The 11,598-nt window shown below is 41.2% G+C and overlaps 1 protein-coding gene across 1 annotated transcript; it reads left to right on the top strand.

Moving 5' to 3' along the window:
* The first annotated feature begins 3 nt into the window (after positions 1–3).
* On the top strand, positions 4–11,482 carry LRRC34 (leucine rich repeat containing 34). Its single transcript, XM_082055461.1, has 11 exons — positions 4–121; positions 408–529; positions 1,385–1,506; positions 2,657–2,721; positions 3,430–3,513; positions 5,070–5,198; positions 6,583–6,678; positions 8,189–8,343; positions 8,435–8,590; positions 9,743–9,869; positions 10,163–11,482. Exons 2-11 carry the CDS (start codon positions 414–416, stop codon positions 10,364–10,366), a joined length of 1,254 nt encoding a protein of 417 aa, XP_081911587.1. The 5' UTR covers positions 4–121; positions 408–413; the 3' UTR covers positions 10,367–11,482.
* Positions 11,483–11,598: the final 116 nt, after the last annotated feature.

Here is an 11,598-nt window from a genome sequence, read left to right as displayed (position 1 = left end):
GGCCTTGTGCCAGGACCTGGCTGCCTTTCCTCGGGGTGTTCTCCTTGGAGATGGGCTCTGTGACCAAACATTCTTAACCTTGGAGAAGCCCGGAGAGAGAACGCAGGCATTCATTGCTCAGGTAGGCCTGCGGAGGTTGGGGACCCCACTGCTTTATGGGGAAAAAGGACCTACGTGTACGAATATTAGCTCAGATCCTACGCAATGGTAGACTAGAAACGTATCCACAAATCTGCATTTTTTTCCTCCATTTTTCCTGTCTCTCTGTATCTCTTCCAAGTGTTGTAACCATTTCAGACCAATCCCATTTTTATTGTTATGCAGAGCCCGGCAGAACAGCACTTGGGTCCAGGATGATGTTGCTAGGCTGCCCTAACAATGCACTAACACTTTGTTTTGTTTTCTAGCAGGTCATGTCACTTCGTCCAAATCTTCACCAGCAGTATGTGCAGGCCTGCCAAAACTTGGGCCAATCTGAAAACCCCTTCGTTGCTCACATGCTTCAGGAAGCTGATAAAAATGATGAAACGTAAGGAAATAATAAACAGCATGTTTCAGATGCTTCTGAAACCTTTAAACAAGATAGCAAGACTAGGAACTGAACAACGAGGAAGTTCATACAGTTTCAGGCCTAAACTCAAATCATATTTAGCATTTACTGCTGAAGTTCTGGTTTGACTCATTTTGACATCTTGGCAGAAGTTTGTAGCTATATATCCTTTCTGGGCAGCTTTACAAGCAGAGAAATCAAAAAAAGTGAAAAATGTACAGGATGGTGCCTTTGTGTCCCTTGGAGAAGCCAAACCCAGTATCTAGTCATTCTAACTCCCTGCCTTTTGTCTTGCTCCTGTTTAAAGAGCCTCAGCTGCATCCAGTTAGCTTCCAGCTGGTAAGGCTTCCCTGGAGTGACTCTGACCACCAAAACTCAGTCTCATTCTGTGGCTGGGCAGGGCTTCCTCTCAGGGATGCTCCTGGGATCAAAGCTAATTGTCCTTTGGAGAGAAAACCTGAGAAGTACAGTGTAGGGAAATGGTTTGTGGTAGGTTTTGATTCTGAGGGCAGGAGAAAGTAAATAAAGGGAACAAGTAAAAAGGAGATGATAAGGTAACCTCCAAGACAGTCTTTATTTCTATCTGCCTTCCCCTCATCTTGCTTCTTCCTGCTTTCTGTGCATGTGTGCTTTTTAGAGTATCAAAAAGGACAGTGCTGAGGTACAGCTTGAATCACGTCTGTCGTGGTGTTACCAAAGGCAGTGGCAGCAGTTAACTGCGTGCAAATGCAGCAGTGAGGGCAAGTGTGGGTACACTTCTTATCTGGAGAGAGAATTAATTTTTCTCTGTTGTTGTACTTCTCCCCATGTGTTTACATTTTGGTGTTATGTCAGATGGTCAAAGGGGATCACAATAAAAATAGCTGGAAATAATCGTCTAGTGCCTGTGCAAAGAGTTACAGATGACGATCTTCAAGCTCTCACTTCTGCCTTACACAATACGGCATTTGTTACAGGTAAGTTTTTTTTTCAGGTATGTTTGACATTGCCTTGTGAATTTGAGAAAACATAAGCAGTCTTGATTTCAGCCTTAGTTTGTCTTTATTTCTTTTTGTTTAGAGATCAATTAATTGTAGATATGCACTAGTGGTGTTCCCCAGGGGTCGGTGTTGGGTCCAGTCCTATTTAACATCTTTATTGACGATTTAGATGAAGGGATTGAGACCATCATCAGCAAATTTGCTGATGACACCAAGTTGGGAGGGAGTGTCGACCTGCTGGAAGGCAGGAGGGCTCTGCAGAGGGATCTGGACAGACTGGAAAAATGGGCTGATTCCAATGGGATGAAGTTCAATAAGGCCAAGTGCCGGGTGCTGCACTTTGGTCACAACAACCCCCTGCAGCGCTACAGGCTGGGCGCAGAGTGGCTGGAGAGCAGTCAGACAGAAAGGGACCTGGGGGTACTAATTGACAGGAAGCTCAACATGAGCCATCAGTGTGCCCAGGTGGCCAAGAAGGCCAATGGTATCCTGTCCTGTATCAAAAATAGCGTGGTCAGCAGGACAAGGGAAGTGATCCTTCCCCTGTACTCTGCATTGGTGAGGCCACACCTGGAGTATTGTGTTCAGTTCTGGGCCCCTCAGTTCAGGAAAGACATTGAAGTGCTGGAGCGAGTCCAGAGAAGAGCAACAAGACTGGTGAAGGGACTTGAGCATAAGACCTATGGGGAGAGGCTGAGGGAGCTGGGGTTGTTTAGTCTAGAGAAGAGGAGGCTTAGAGGTGACCTCATCACTCTCTATAACTACCTGAAGGGAAGTTATAGCCAGGTGGGGATTGGTCTCTTCTCCCAGGCAGTTAGCAATAGGACAAGAGGGCATGGGCTTAAACTCTGCCAGGGGAAATTTAGGCTGGATATTAGAAAGAAATTCTTTACAGAGAGAGTGGTCAGGCATTGGAATGGCCTGCCCAGGGAGGTGGTGGACTCGCCGTCCCTGGAGGTTTTTAAACTGAGATTGGACATGGCACTTAGTGCCATGATCTAATAAACGGACTAGAGTTGGACCAAGGGTTGGACTCGATGATCTCTGAGGTCTTTTCCAACCCAGTCGATTCTGTGATTCTGTGATTCTGTGATCTGTCACATTCTTCATTCTTCATCTTTTTCAGGTTTGGATCTTAGGTTTAATGTATTGACTGATGCTGGAGGAAAGCACATGGCAAAATTCCTTGAGGTGACAAAATTATGTTTATCATTCAGCAACTTGTAATTTTTTTTGGCTCTGATAATGTTTATCTGTGGTAAATTTGAGACAAGAATGCATTGGTTTGGCAAAATTCCATTCATTTTGACTTTCACATCCAAATCCATCCCACTAGAATCTCAGATTGCATTCTCTGGGGAGATTTATAAATTCTGGTAGAAAACCGTTTGACATGTGGCTGGGGTGTCATGAAGAAAGAACAGTGGAATAAACTGTGAGGCTTTTAGGCTTACTATTGAATTAAACATAGTGTCAAGTGTGCCAGGGCCTTTGTTTTAGATGCCTTATCATCTCTGTTAGTCTTTTTGTAGGTCTAAACATAGGAAACTTTAATGCTGCCTTTCTGTCATTGTAAGCACAGGAATACAGATGAAAAATGGTGAGTTGCCTGTGTTCCTGGAACTCAGCGGGGGCATTGAGTTCACAAAATGTCTGAGGATCTGCAGCTGAGCTTGACCACTGGCCTTGTTTGTTCATGCTGAGCACATGGTGGCTTCTGTAAGCCTTTCCATCATAATCTCACTTATTTTGGCATTCTTTAACCACATCTCCAAATCAAGGGCTGCCTGAAATGCAGCAAACAGAGGTTTTAAGTATGTGTATGACACAACATTTTTGAAAAATGTAGGCACGCTGTGGAAAGAAGTTTCATTGCTTTCTGCTTTGTTTGTTCCTTAGAACAACTCCACTCTGCGGTACCTGAACCTGATGCTTAACGATATTGGCACAAGGGGAGCGGTGCTGATAGCAGAAGCACTCCGTGTGAGTATGTGTCTGGGAGATTTTAGACATTGGCATCCAGTTTGATATTTTTGCTTTTGATGAGCAGTACTGGCTGTCCTGCCAACATCAGCGCTGGCTCAAAGGGCCCTCTGTCTTCAGTCCGTTCAGCATTTTGCTTTATCACAGGGATGGCTTGTTTTCCCAGGGCGCTCTTCAGGAATCAGATTTCACACATGAGAAAGTTGCACTGTGCTGCTATTAACACTTAATGATCACAACTATCACAGCTGGATTTTTCTGTGTGAAAAACGCTATGCTATAGGATATAAAATGCCATAACTTTTAAAAAATTGTATTAAATTTGCCTGTGCCTTGATGTCAATATTTATCTTGATTCAAGATGTCTGGAGATGTGTTTTCAAAACTTTGCCTTACAGCAGCAGCAGCATAAAAACATGTTTGTTATTTTTAATGTGGTTTGCCAAGGAAATGAGGCTTGTGTGTAAGATTTGTTGTGTTTATGAAATGAGACTCACGCGAGCTCTTTCTTCCTCCCTCATAGTCTTTGAACTCTGAACTGATTTCAGCTCACTGTGACATACCTCCAAAACGCTGAGGCTGTACAGGAGATTGTACAACACCGGGCTTGCAAAAAACCCTCAAAGCTGCTTGTGCAGCCCCCCAGCAGCATCTGCTGGGTTTGCTGAGCAACCTGGCAACCCTTTGGCTGAAAAAGCTTCTGCTGCTCACACTACTACTTGTTTTGTAATCTCTTACTTAATAATTCCCCGATGTTGAACAGTTTTAAGATTCAGCTGGACAGTGTGCAGGGCCGCCTTGTCTAGACCATGATTTTTCCAAGAAAGGTTGGACCAGGTGATCCTTGTTGTCCCTTCCAACCTGGGACTCTATGATTCGGTGATAATCTCTGGTAATGAGTGATCATGGTGGTACTGAGGAATTAAAATTACAAAACTACTCTGCATTGCATTTAACGCTTTAACAGATGAATTGATATTTAATATCTGTTGAAATTCTGTGGAGGGTGAGGGGAAATATGCTGACTTTTCTCAACCTCTGATCAGAACTTTATACTGCCAGTGAAGTCTCCAGCCCTGCAAAGACTTAGATATTGGTTTGACTCTGCGCCACATCATCCTGCTGAAGTCAATCAGCTTCGTTGAGCTTTGGCTGGTCATGTGGTTTAAAAGCCTCTGAAAAAGAAAGAAAAATTATATTTTTGTTTAAAATACACTTACTAGATCTAAATAATTTTGAGATAATTTGCATTTCAGCTGCCAGTTTAGGCAGAAATATCTGCCTGGATTATTTTCATGAATGCGAATTTGTGAACTTGGGAGAAACAAAAGTTTTCAAATGCTCAAGTTTTGTTTCCAGACTCTCCTACATTTGGTTCCACTATGGGGAGCCTGAGCCAACTGCTTAGTCAGTGTTATCGCTTAGACACATTTCTTCTGGAGGGATGTTTTGTCTGTGTGACAACCAGCAGGATTCACAGGAAAAAGGACAGTGTTGTTTTTCAGGCCATTTCAAAGACATTGATTTTTTTTTTTTTTTTTTTTTTTTTTTTCTAGAAGAATAAAACACTTCTATATTTGAGAATGACTGGAAACAAAATAGGAAGACAAGGTGGGCTCGCCTTTGCCACAATGCTACCATCTAATTCAACCTTAGAGAGGCTGGATCTTGGAGACTGTGATTTGGTGAGTAACCCAGTAAAATTATCAGCAATGACATAAGTCTTTCAAGGGTATGACAAAGGTCCTGCAGTACTTAATTAAGGGGAAATGCCATCTGTTGCCATTGATTTTGCATTTTTTGCTAGCTTGAAGTAAAACAATATTTAAAATTGCAATGCATACTTGGAAAGGCATGTTGCAGAAAACACCTGTGAAGTCATAGCTTATGATATATATTAGACCCACTATGTCCCTGGGAATTCAAGTGCTTGGCTTTCCCATTTTCCAAGGTTTGTTTCTGCTGTTAGTTTTTGTTATGCTAAGTCTTGTGTAATTCTTGTTGAAGAAAGGACTTTTTATGCCCTGGAGCTTCTTTTCCTTCTAAAGTGTGCAGTGCTATAACACCTGTAAGTCATCCAGTCCCAGAGCTCTCTTGCTCCGATCAGAGCTCAATCCATAAAGGACGTGGGACATGAGCACAACAGTGCTGAATTAAGTAGAAGGGCACCCAGTTTGATCTTAAACAACTTGCCGCCTCCTAAAATCGAGTACTGAGACTTTTACAGTGCACAGGGAAGGTCAGTGGGGTAGCAATGGGTTAATGCAGGGCGCTTCCCACTCTAGCCAGGAAAAACCTGTGGATGACTTTTAAAAGCCTGTATTTGTTTCCTGGAATTACAGCATTTGCTCCTAAACTAAGAAGGGGGAATACCTCTCAGAAAGCATGAAGGGTGTTATGAATACACAAACAAGGGAAGTGCAGCCAGTGTAGGATTTATTTGAAAGCTTAACACGTATCTGCTTGGTAGAGAGGATAGAGAGTTCGTTTAAAATTAAATGACTTTGGGTGTAGACCAGCCTAATTGGAAAGTAACATAAATATAAATTAGTGAGCAAACTAGAAGAAAATTTAAAAAAAAATCTGAATTGGCCTGCATTCTAGACTCTCACTTCTCTGTATCATATTATTCACATTCAGTATCAATTTACCTTTACCAAAGACCTTAGGGAACACACACAAGCTGATTTTGCTTCATAAATCAGGAAAACCAAAATACAGAATCAATTAAATGGACAAGGATCTTTGAGATGCATTATTCTTGCTTCTTATTTTCTGAGTTGCAAATTTCCTAGTAATTTGTACTTCTTAGTCTAATTCCTCTCTCTGATTCCATAGGGAGTTGACGTTGGTATGATCAGAAAATACATTATGTGTCTGTAAGAACCTGTCTACTGCACTTGCATTTCTCCAGAGTTCATGGAGTCAGAAATAATAGTATTTCAAATCTGAGACTATTTGATATTTTTGATCTTCTGACAATCAGTTCTGAGAAGCCACAGTAATTTGGTAGCTTGATCTATACATTGGACAAGTTTCTCTTAAGAGTTTATTTATTTTCATTTCTAGGATACAGAGTGTCTAATAGCCCTGGCAACAGCCCTGAATCTGAACCAATCAGTCAAAGCAATAAACCTAAATCGTCCTTTACTACACAGCCAAAGGGTATGTAAGTGGACCGTAGTGTCAGCTCAGCAAAGAGAGAAGCGTAAGTCAGTACTGATGTATTTATGGCCAGCTGGACTACACGGCTCTCTGGGTTTCCTTGTGATGTAAATGCCTGAAGAGATATTTTTTTCTCTTTCTGTGCCAAGTTTTGTACAGTCATAGGCTGCCCCTGTTTAACTAGAAGGTTAATTTTTTTAAAATGTCTTTCTTGGTACATAATGCATTTGTTAAATAATAGGCTAATGGAGACAGCTTGTTATTGGAGAGCCAGGTATTCCTTCTGCTCTTAGGGCATGGAGGGTTTTATGTGTCATTCAGTAAACAGAGGAAGAAATGCTGCTTAGCAGGAAATGAGGGGAAGAACAAAGGACTCTTGTTTATCTGAGCAGTGCGATACCAGAGCCCACAGCCTAAAGAAGAAAGGCCACGTTCACTATGCTGTACGGTTTTTTTCTTTCACTTAAAGCATGAATTTAACAAGTGAATGAACCTCATCCATGTAAAATCTGCAGTGCATTAGTTGGGGAAAAAAAAAAGAGACAAACCTTCCAAAACAATTGAGCATGGAAAAGCAAATTAGCAAGGCTGCTGGGGACAGCACCGCAGGTGCAGGGAGCCGCGGGGTTTTGCTTGCAGACGTGCAGCTTGTGTGCACGGCTGGTCCTGCTGAAGTCTCGGCTCTAGAGCTGGTCACAGTGGTGTTTCAGCAGACTGGCAGCAGTTGTCAGGTGTCTGCAACAGGTACAGTATTTTCCTGATGGCAGGATAACGAAATTAATGTATGATGAAGGTTGGATTTTCCTAAATTCCCAAAAGTGAATTTAACAGTTTAAACAGATTTTTAGTTGTTTCTCTTCTACTAGGACAGGGCTTGATCTATCTAAACCCAGTTGTAGAAGTCAATTTAAACTACTACTATTGAAAATACAGACCACTAAGGGCCTGGTCTGTATCTGTGGCGGACTATTTGCCATTGTTCTCACCTTCAACTCTCTCATTTTCTGAGGCTTCTGTGTTGTTCCCTTATTTTTGACTCAACATATTCAGTCTCTTTTTTTAACTAAGTATCACAACTTCAAAACTAACTTATTTTGCCTTACAGTGACAGGACATACTTTTTCCTGTAGCGATCCTGTTTCTTTTTATGAAATGATATATTAGTGTCATAACAAAATACTTCTAATGTTAATGAAGACTGACTCAAACATTCAATTTTTTAAAAGCAATGAATGGGAAGAAAACTCATTAGACATACTGATTCAAACATTGATGCTCCTGATATTTGCAGGGAGGTATACAGTACTGTAAATATGCAAAGATCTTTCTGGTGTTGTGCATTATCATAACGTATTGTTTCCTGGCTATTTTTAATACAAAGCTGCAATATGCAAAATAGGACAACACTGACGACCAAATCTTGCTGTTAGTTGTGCATTTCTCTTTGATTGAAGGAAGACCACATCTAGTCCTAAAGTATAGCTTAATTAAACTGACTGTATATTTTTAGGAAGAGACCACAGTTCATGTAGCTCTGACACTGAAAATTAACTCTTCTCTTTTGGAACTACACTTGGGCAAGCATGAAATCAAAAACTTTGGTGTACAGCAACTGTGTGAGGCGCTGTATATGAACTCCACCCTGAGATACCTTGATCTTAGCTGGTAAGAGTTATGAAGTGACATAGCCCTGACTAACCTTAGAAACTCATTTTCTTAGCACCTTTTGAAAAAAATGTATTCATTTCTCTTTCAGTAATAAAATTACCTGTGATGGTATAAAATTTTTGGCAAAACTATTAGAATGGAATGAAACCCTTCAAATCCTAGATCTGAATGCAAACCGAATAGAAGATGATGGAGCCATCTACCTGAGTGAAGCCTTGGCGTTGTACAACAACACTCTTCAGGCGTTAGTATTATAAGAAGCTTGGACTTTGCAGTGGCTGAACTGATATCAAAGCTCTGTGCTTTGATGTTGATCGAAATACAAGTCAGGAGTTTCCAAACTTTTTAGTTCATTTTTCCTTCTCAGGGAAAAAAAATGTATCAGATTGGGTGGGATTCCTTTGCTAAGCATTGGTATCTCCTGCTGTGTTAGAGGCCCCAAGGCTTGTGAGATGTCTTGGGACACTGGCAGGTGCCTTTTTTTCCATCTTGTATCCACTGCTGTGTGGCCTGACATGCTTGTTTTTGTATTTCATGGGGTTTTTTTGCACTGACACTTAGATCAGTTTTGTAGCAGTTCATCTTACATGCAATTCACAGCTTTTACAGTCGTTCTAAGGAGTGGGAAAGGCAATTAGATCTTGTTAGTTCTTTTTGCATCTTTAAAGCCTAGGTGTGGCACATAAACAAAAACAAACCGAAAGCTGTACATCTTCAGAATTTTAAGATAATCAGATTCCATGCAGGCATAAAGCACTATATCTGTCAATTCTCATCTTCGACACTTAAGAAAATCCTCTGTTTAAGTTAGGTTCCAGGTGAACCCAAAAGAACTGTAATCTCTCCATCAGGGTGTATTTTGTAGCCCGCGTTAAACCGCACACGGGCAGGATGTAAAAGCTGATCAAAGGTGTTACCTGAAGCCATTAGTTTTAAGTAGCAGACTGAGGAGGTGGCGGCTGCTGGGTGCCTCTGAAAGCCTTCCAGGTTCACCAACATAAAAATAACTGCCGCTCCACGAAGATCAAAGCTTAGCCTGGCTAAATGCCAAGGCCTGGGCTTCAAAGCAGGCTGGAGATGGGACCTGGTCACCTTGCAGTGAGGCACTGACACTGAAGAACTAAATAGTGAACAACCTGGGTGCACGGGGCATGGAAATGCCTTGAGAAATAGTACAAACCCGTAGTCCAAACTGCCTGTTGCAACCTGCAAAAATGTTATAGTAGGACTGGCTTTGATACAAATAAATAATTGCATTATTAATAACAAAGATAGCATTTCAATATACATATACAACAATTAAATATAAAATAAGAATAAATCAGTTAAATCTTCATTAGGATGGTAATTCAGTGGTTTGACACACATTCGCATAACTATTTTCTTTGTTTATTAGGTTGTCAGTAACAAGCAACAATATATGTGGCAAAGGACTTTTAGCTCTTTCAGATGCAATGAAAAGAAACACAGAACTTTCTTATATTTACATCTGGGGGAACACATTTGATGAAGCCACCTGCATGGTAAGTATTTGCTTCTGAATTCTTCAAAGAGGGTTGTTTGTTGTTTGTTTGTTCTTATTTGTTTTTACAGTAACTGGGAAGACTACAGAAGTTTGTGAATACAGTGAGATACTTTATTTACTTTAAAAAAAAAAAAGATTATTAGAATATGGTGGTGCTGTTGTAATGAGACTCACTGCACGTCAGCATAATGAAATGATCAATTACTTGCCTATTGTGTGTTATCTTCCAGAGCCTTCACTGCAGTCAAAGTGGGATATTATATGTCATATTCTTCTTATTATTCATTTCAGGCATATTCAGAATTACTTCAGACAGGCCGCCTGAAACCGAACTGTACAGATGTGGAACCGTTTGAAGTGGATGGGCACATTCGCCTTGCGGAGCTCTCCCATGGCCTCAAGAAGCATTACTATTGGACACCCAGTTTTGGGGAGGAGATGGACAAAGACGCTAATGCCAGTCTGGCGATTGCACCTGTTTCAGAAAACCTGTGAGTGAGGCAGCAGCTCGATGCACTCCCTGTGCTTGAGGTTTTCCTATCTGGTTTCTAGTAAAATGGATTAGTCAGTATCAAAGTTGCTGCATGTTGTTTCTTCAGGGTCTTTAGAAGGAATCTAAAAGCACTCAAGGGGGCATTGGAGAAAAAATATCAAACCAGTGACCTTAAAATTTGTTGCTAAAGATGCCCAAGCTACTAACAGCCTATTAATATGAAAAGGCATTAATTTTGCTGCAGTTATTTCTATTGCACACCATCTCCTTTGCCTTACCACAGTTAGATGTAGTTCCAGGGTTCCCAGGTGATGGGTGAATTTATTAAAATAAAATGTGAAGAGGAAAATCATTTTCACCATGGCGCAGTGCACCAAGAGTGACACTAGGTGTTCATAGCAGCAACAGGGAATAGAACAGTCACTGACCAGAGGCACATGAGCAATTTGTGCAGCAGCACAAACATGTCAGCTGAACTCCCAGCAGCTGACCTGTTCTGCTCTGTTTAGGACACCTTCTCAGATCAGGATTTTTATCAAAGGCTTCTTATCTTATAAAGAGGCAGGGGCTGGATCAGAGCAGCAGCAGCGCCTGTGGATGAAGTTCCATGATCACAGGGTCCTCTCCCGCAGCAGCAGAGCTCTCCTTGTCCTTCCCAGGCTACAGTCCCTGCAGGCCCGTGTCCACATAGCCGGGAGAGCCCACTGGTAGCGAATGTTATTGCACCTCTGCAGGCTGGAGTGCAGCCAGGCAGATCAAACCAACAAGAACTGATACCCAGGAGTGCTGCTGGGCACCAGCTTTGCCTGACAGTAAATCAGATATGCTGTAAAAAATGGTTCCTGTTAAAGCTGAGAGGTTTGGGTAAACCCCTTTGTTGCTACTGTTCTTTATATACTCTCTCCTTTGACTTAGTAATGGTGTGCTTTTGTTCTTTTTTGTTTTGTTTTTGTTTTAAAACCAAGTTAAATGAACGTGTTTCACAACCGTAACACTGGAACTTTAAAGTGAGCAAAGTGGTATTTTGATGAACTTGCAGGACGTACTTGTTTCTTGTACTACAAATGAAACACACCAAGCTTGGTTTCATTATTTCCTCCTGTCTCTTGAAAACTGTTTAAAAATATTTCTGTCATTCTAACCATGAAGCAACTCCTATACATGAATAAGATGACATATGTATATAATGGTAGTTAAAAATCATTTAATGGTTTGGATACAGGCTTCTTAAAAA

Source organism: Streptopelia decaocto (assembly GCF_964273445.1).
Source record: "Streptopelia decaocto genome assembly, chromosome: 6".
Taxonomy (NCBI): domain Eukaryota; kingdom Metazoa; phylum Chordata; class Aves; order Columbiformes; family Columbidae; genus Streptopelia; species Streptopelia decaocto.
Note: the sequence above shows the minus strand (reverse complement) of the source record. Positions and strands in the feature narration are given on the sequence as shown.

Coding starts and splice junctions, on each gene's coding strand:
- LRRC34 (XM_082055461.1), top strand. CDS start 414: ATGTCACTTCGTCCAAATCTTCACCAGCAGTATGTGCAGGCCTGCCAA. Junction 8,344..8,434: donor AGATACCTTGATCTTAGCTG/GTAAGAGTTATG, acceptor TTTCTCTTTCAG/TAATAAAATTACCTGTGATG. Junction 9,870..10,162: donor TTGATGAAGCCACCTGCATG/GTAAGTATTTGC, acceptor TATTCATTTCAG/GCATATTCAGAATTACTTCA.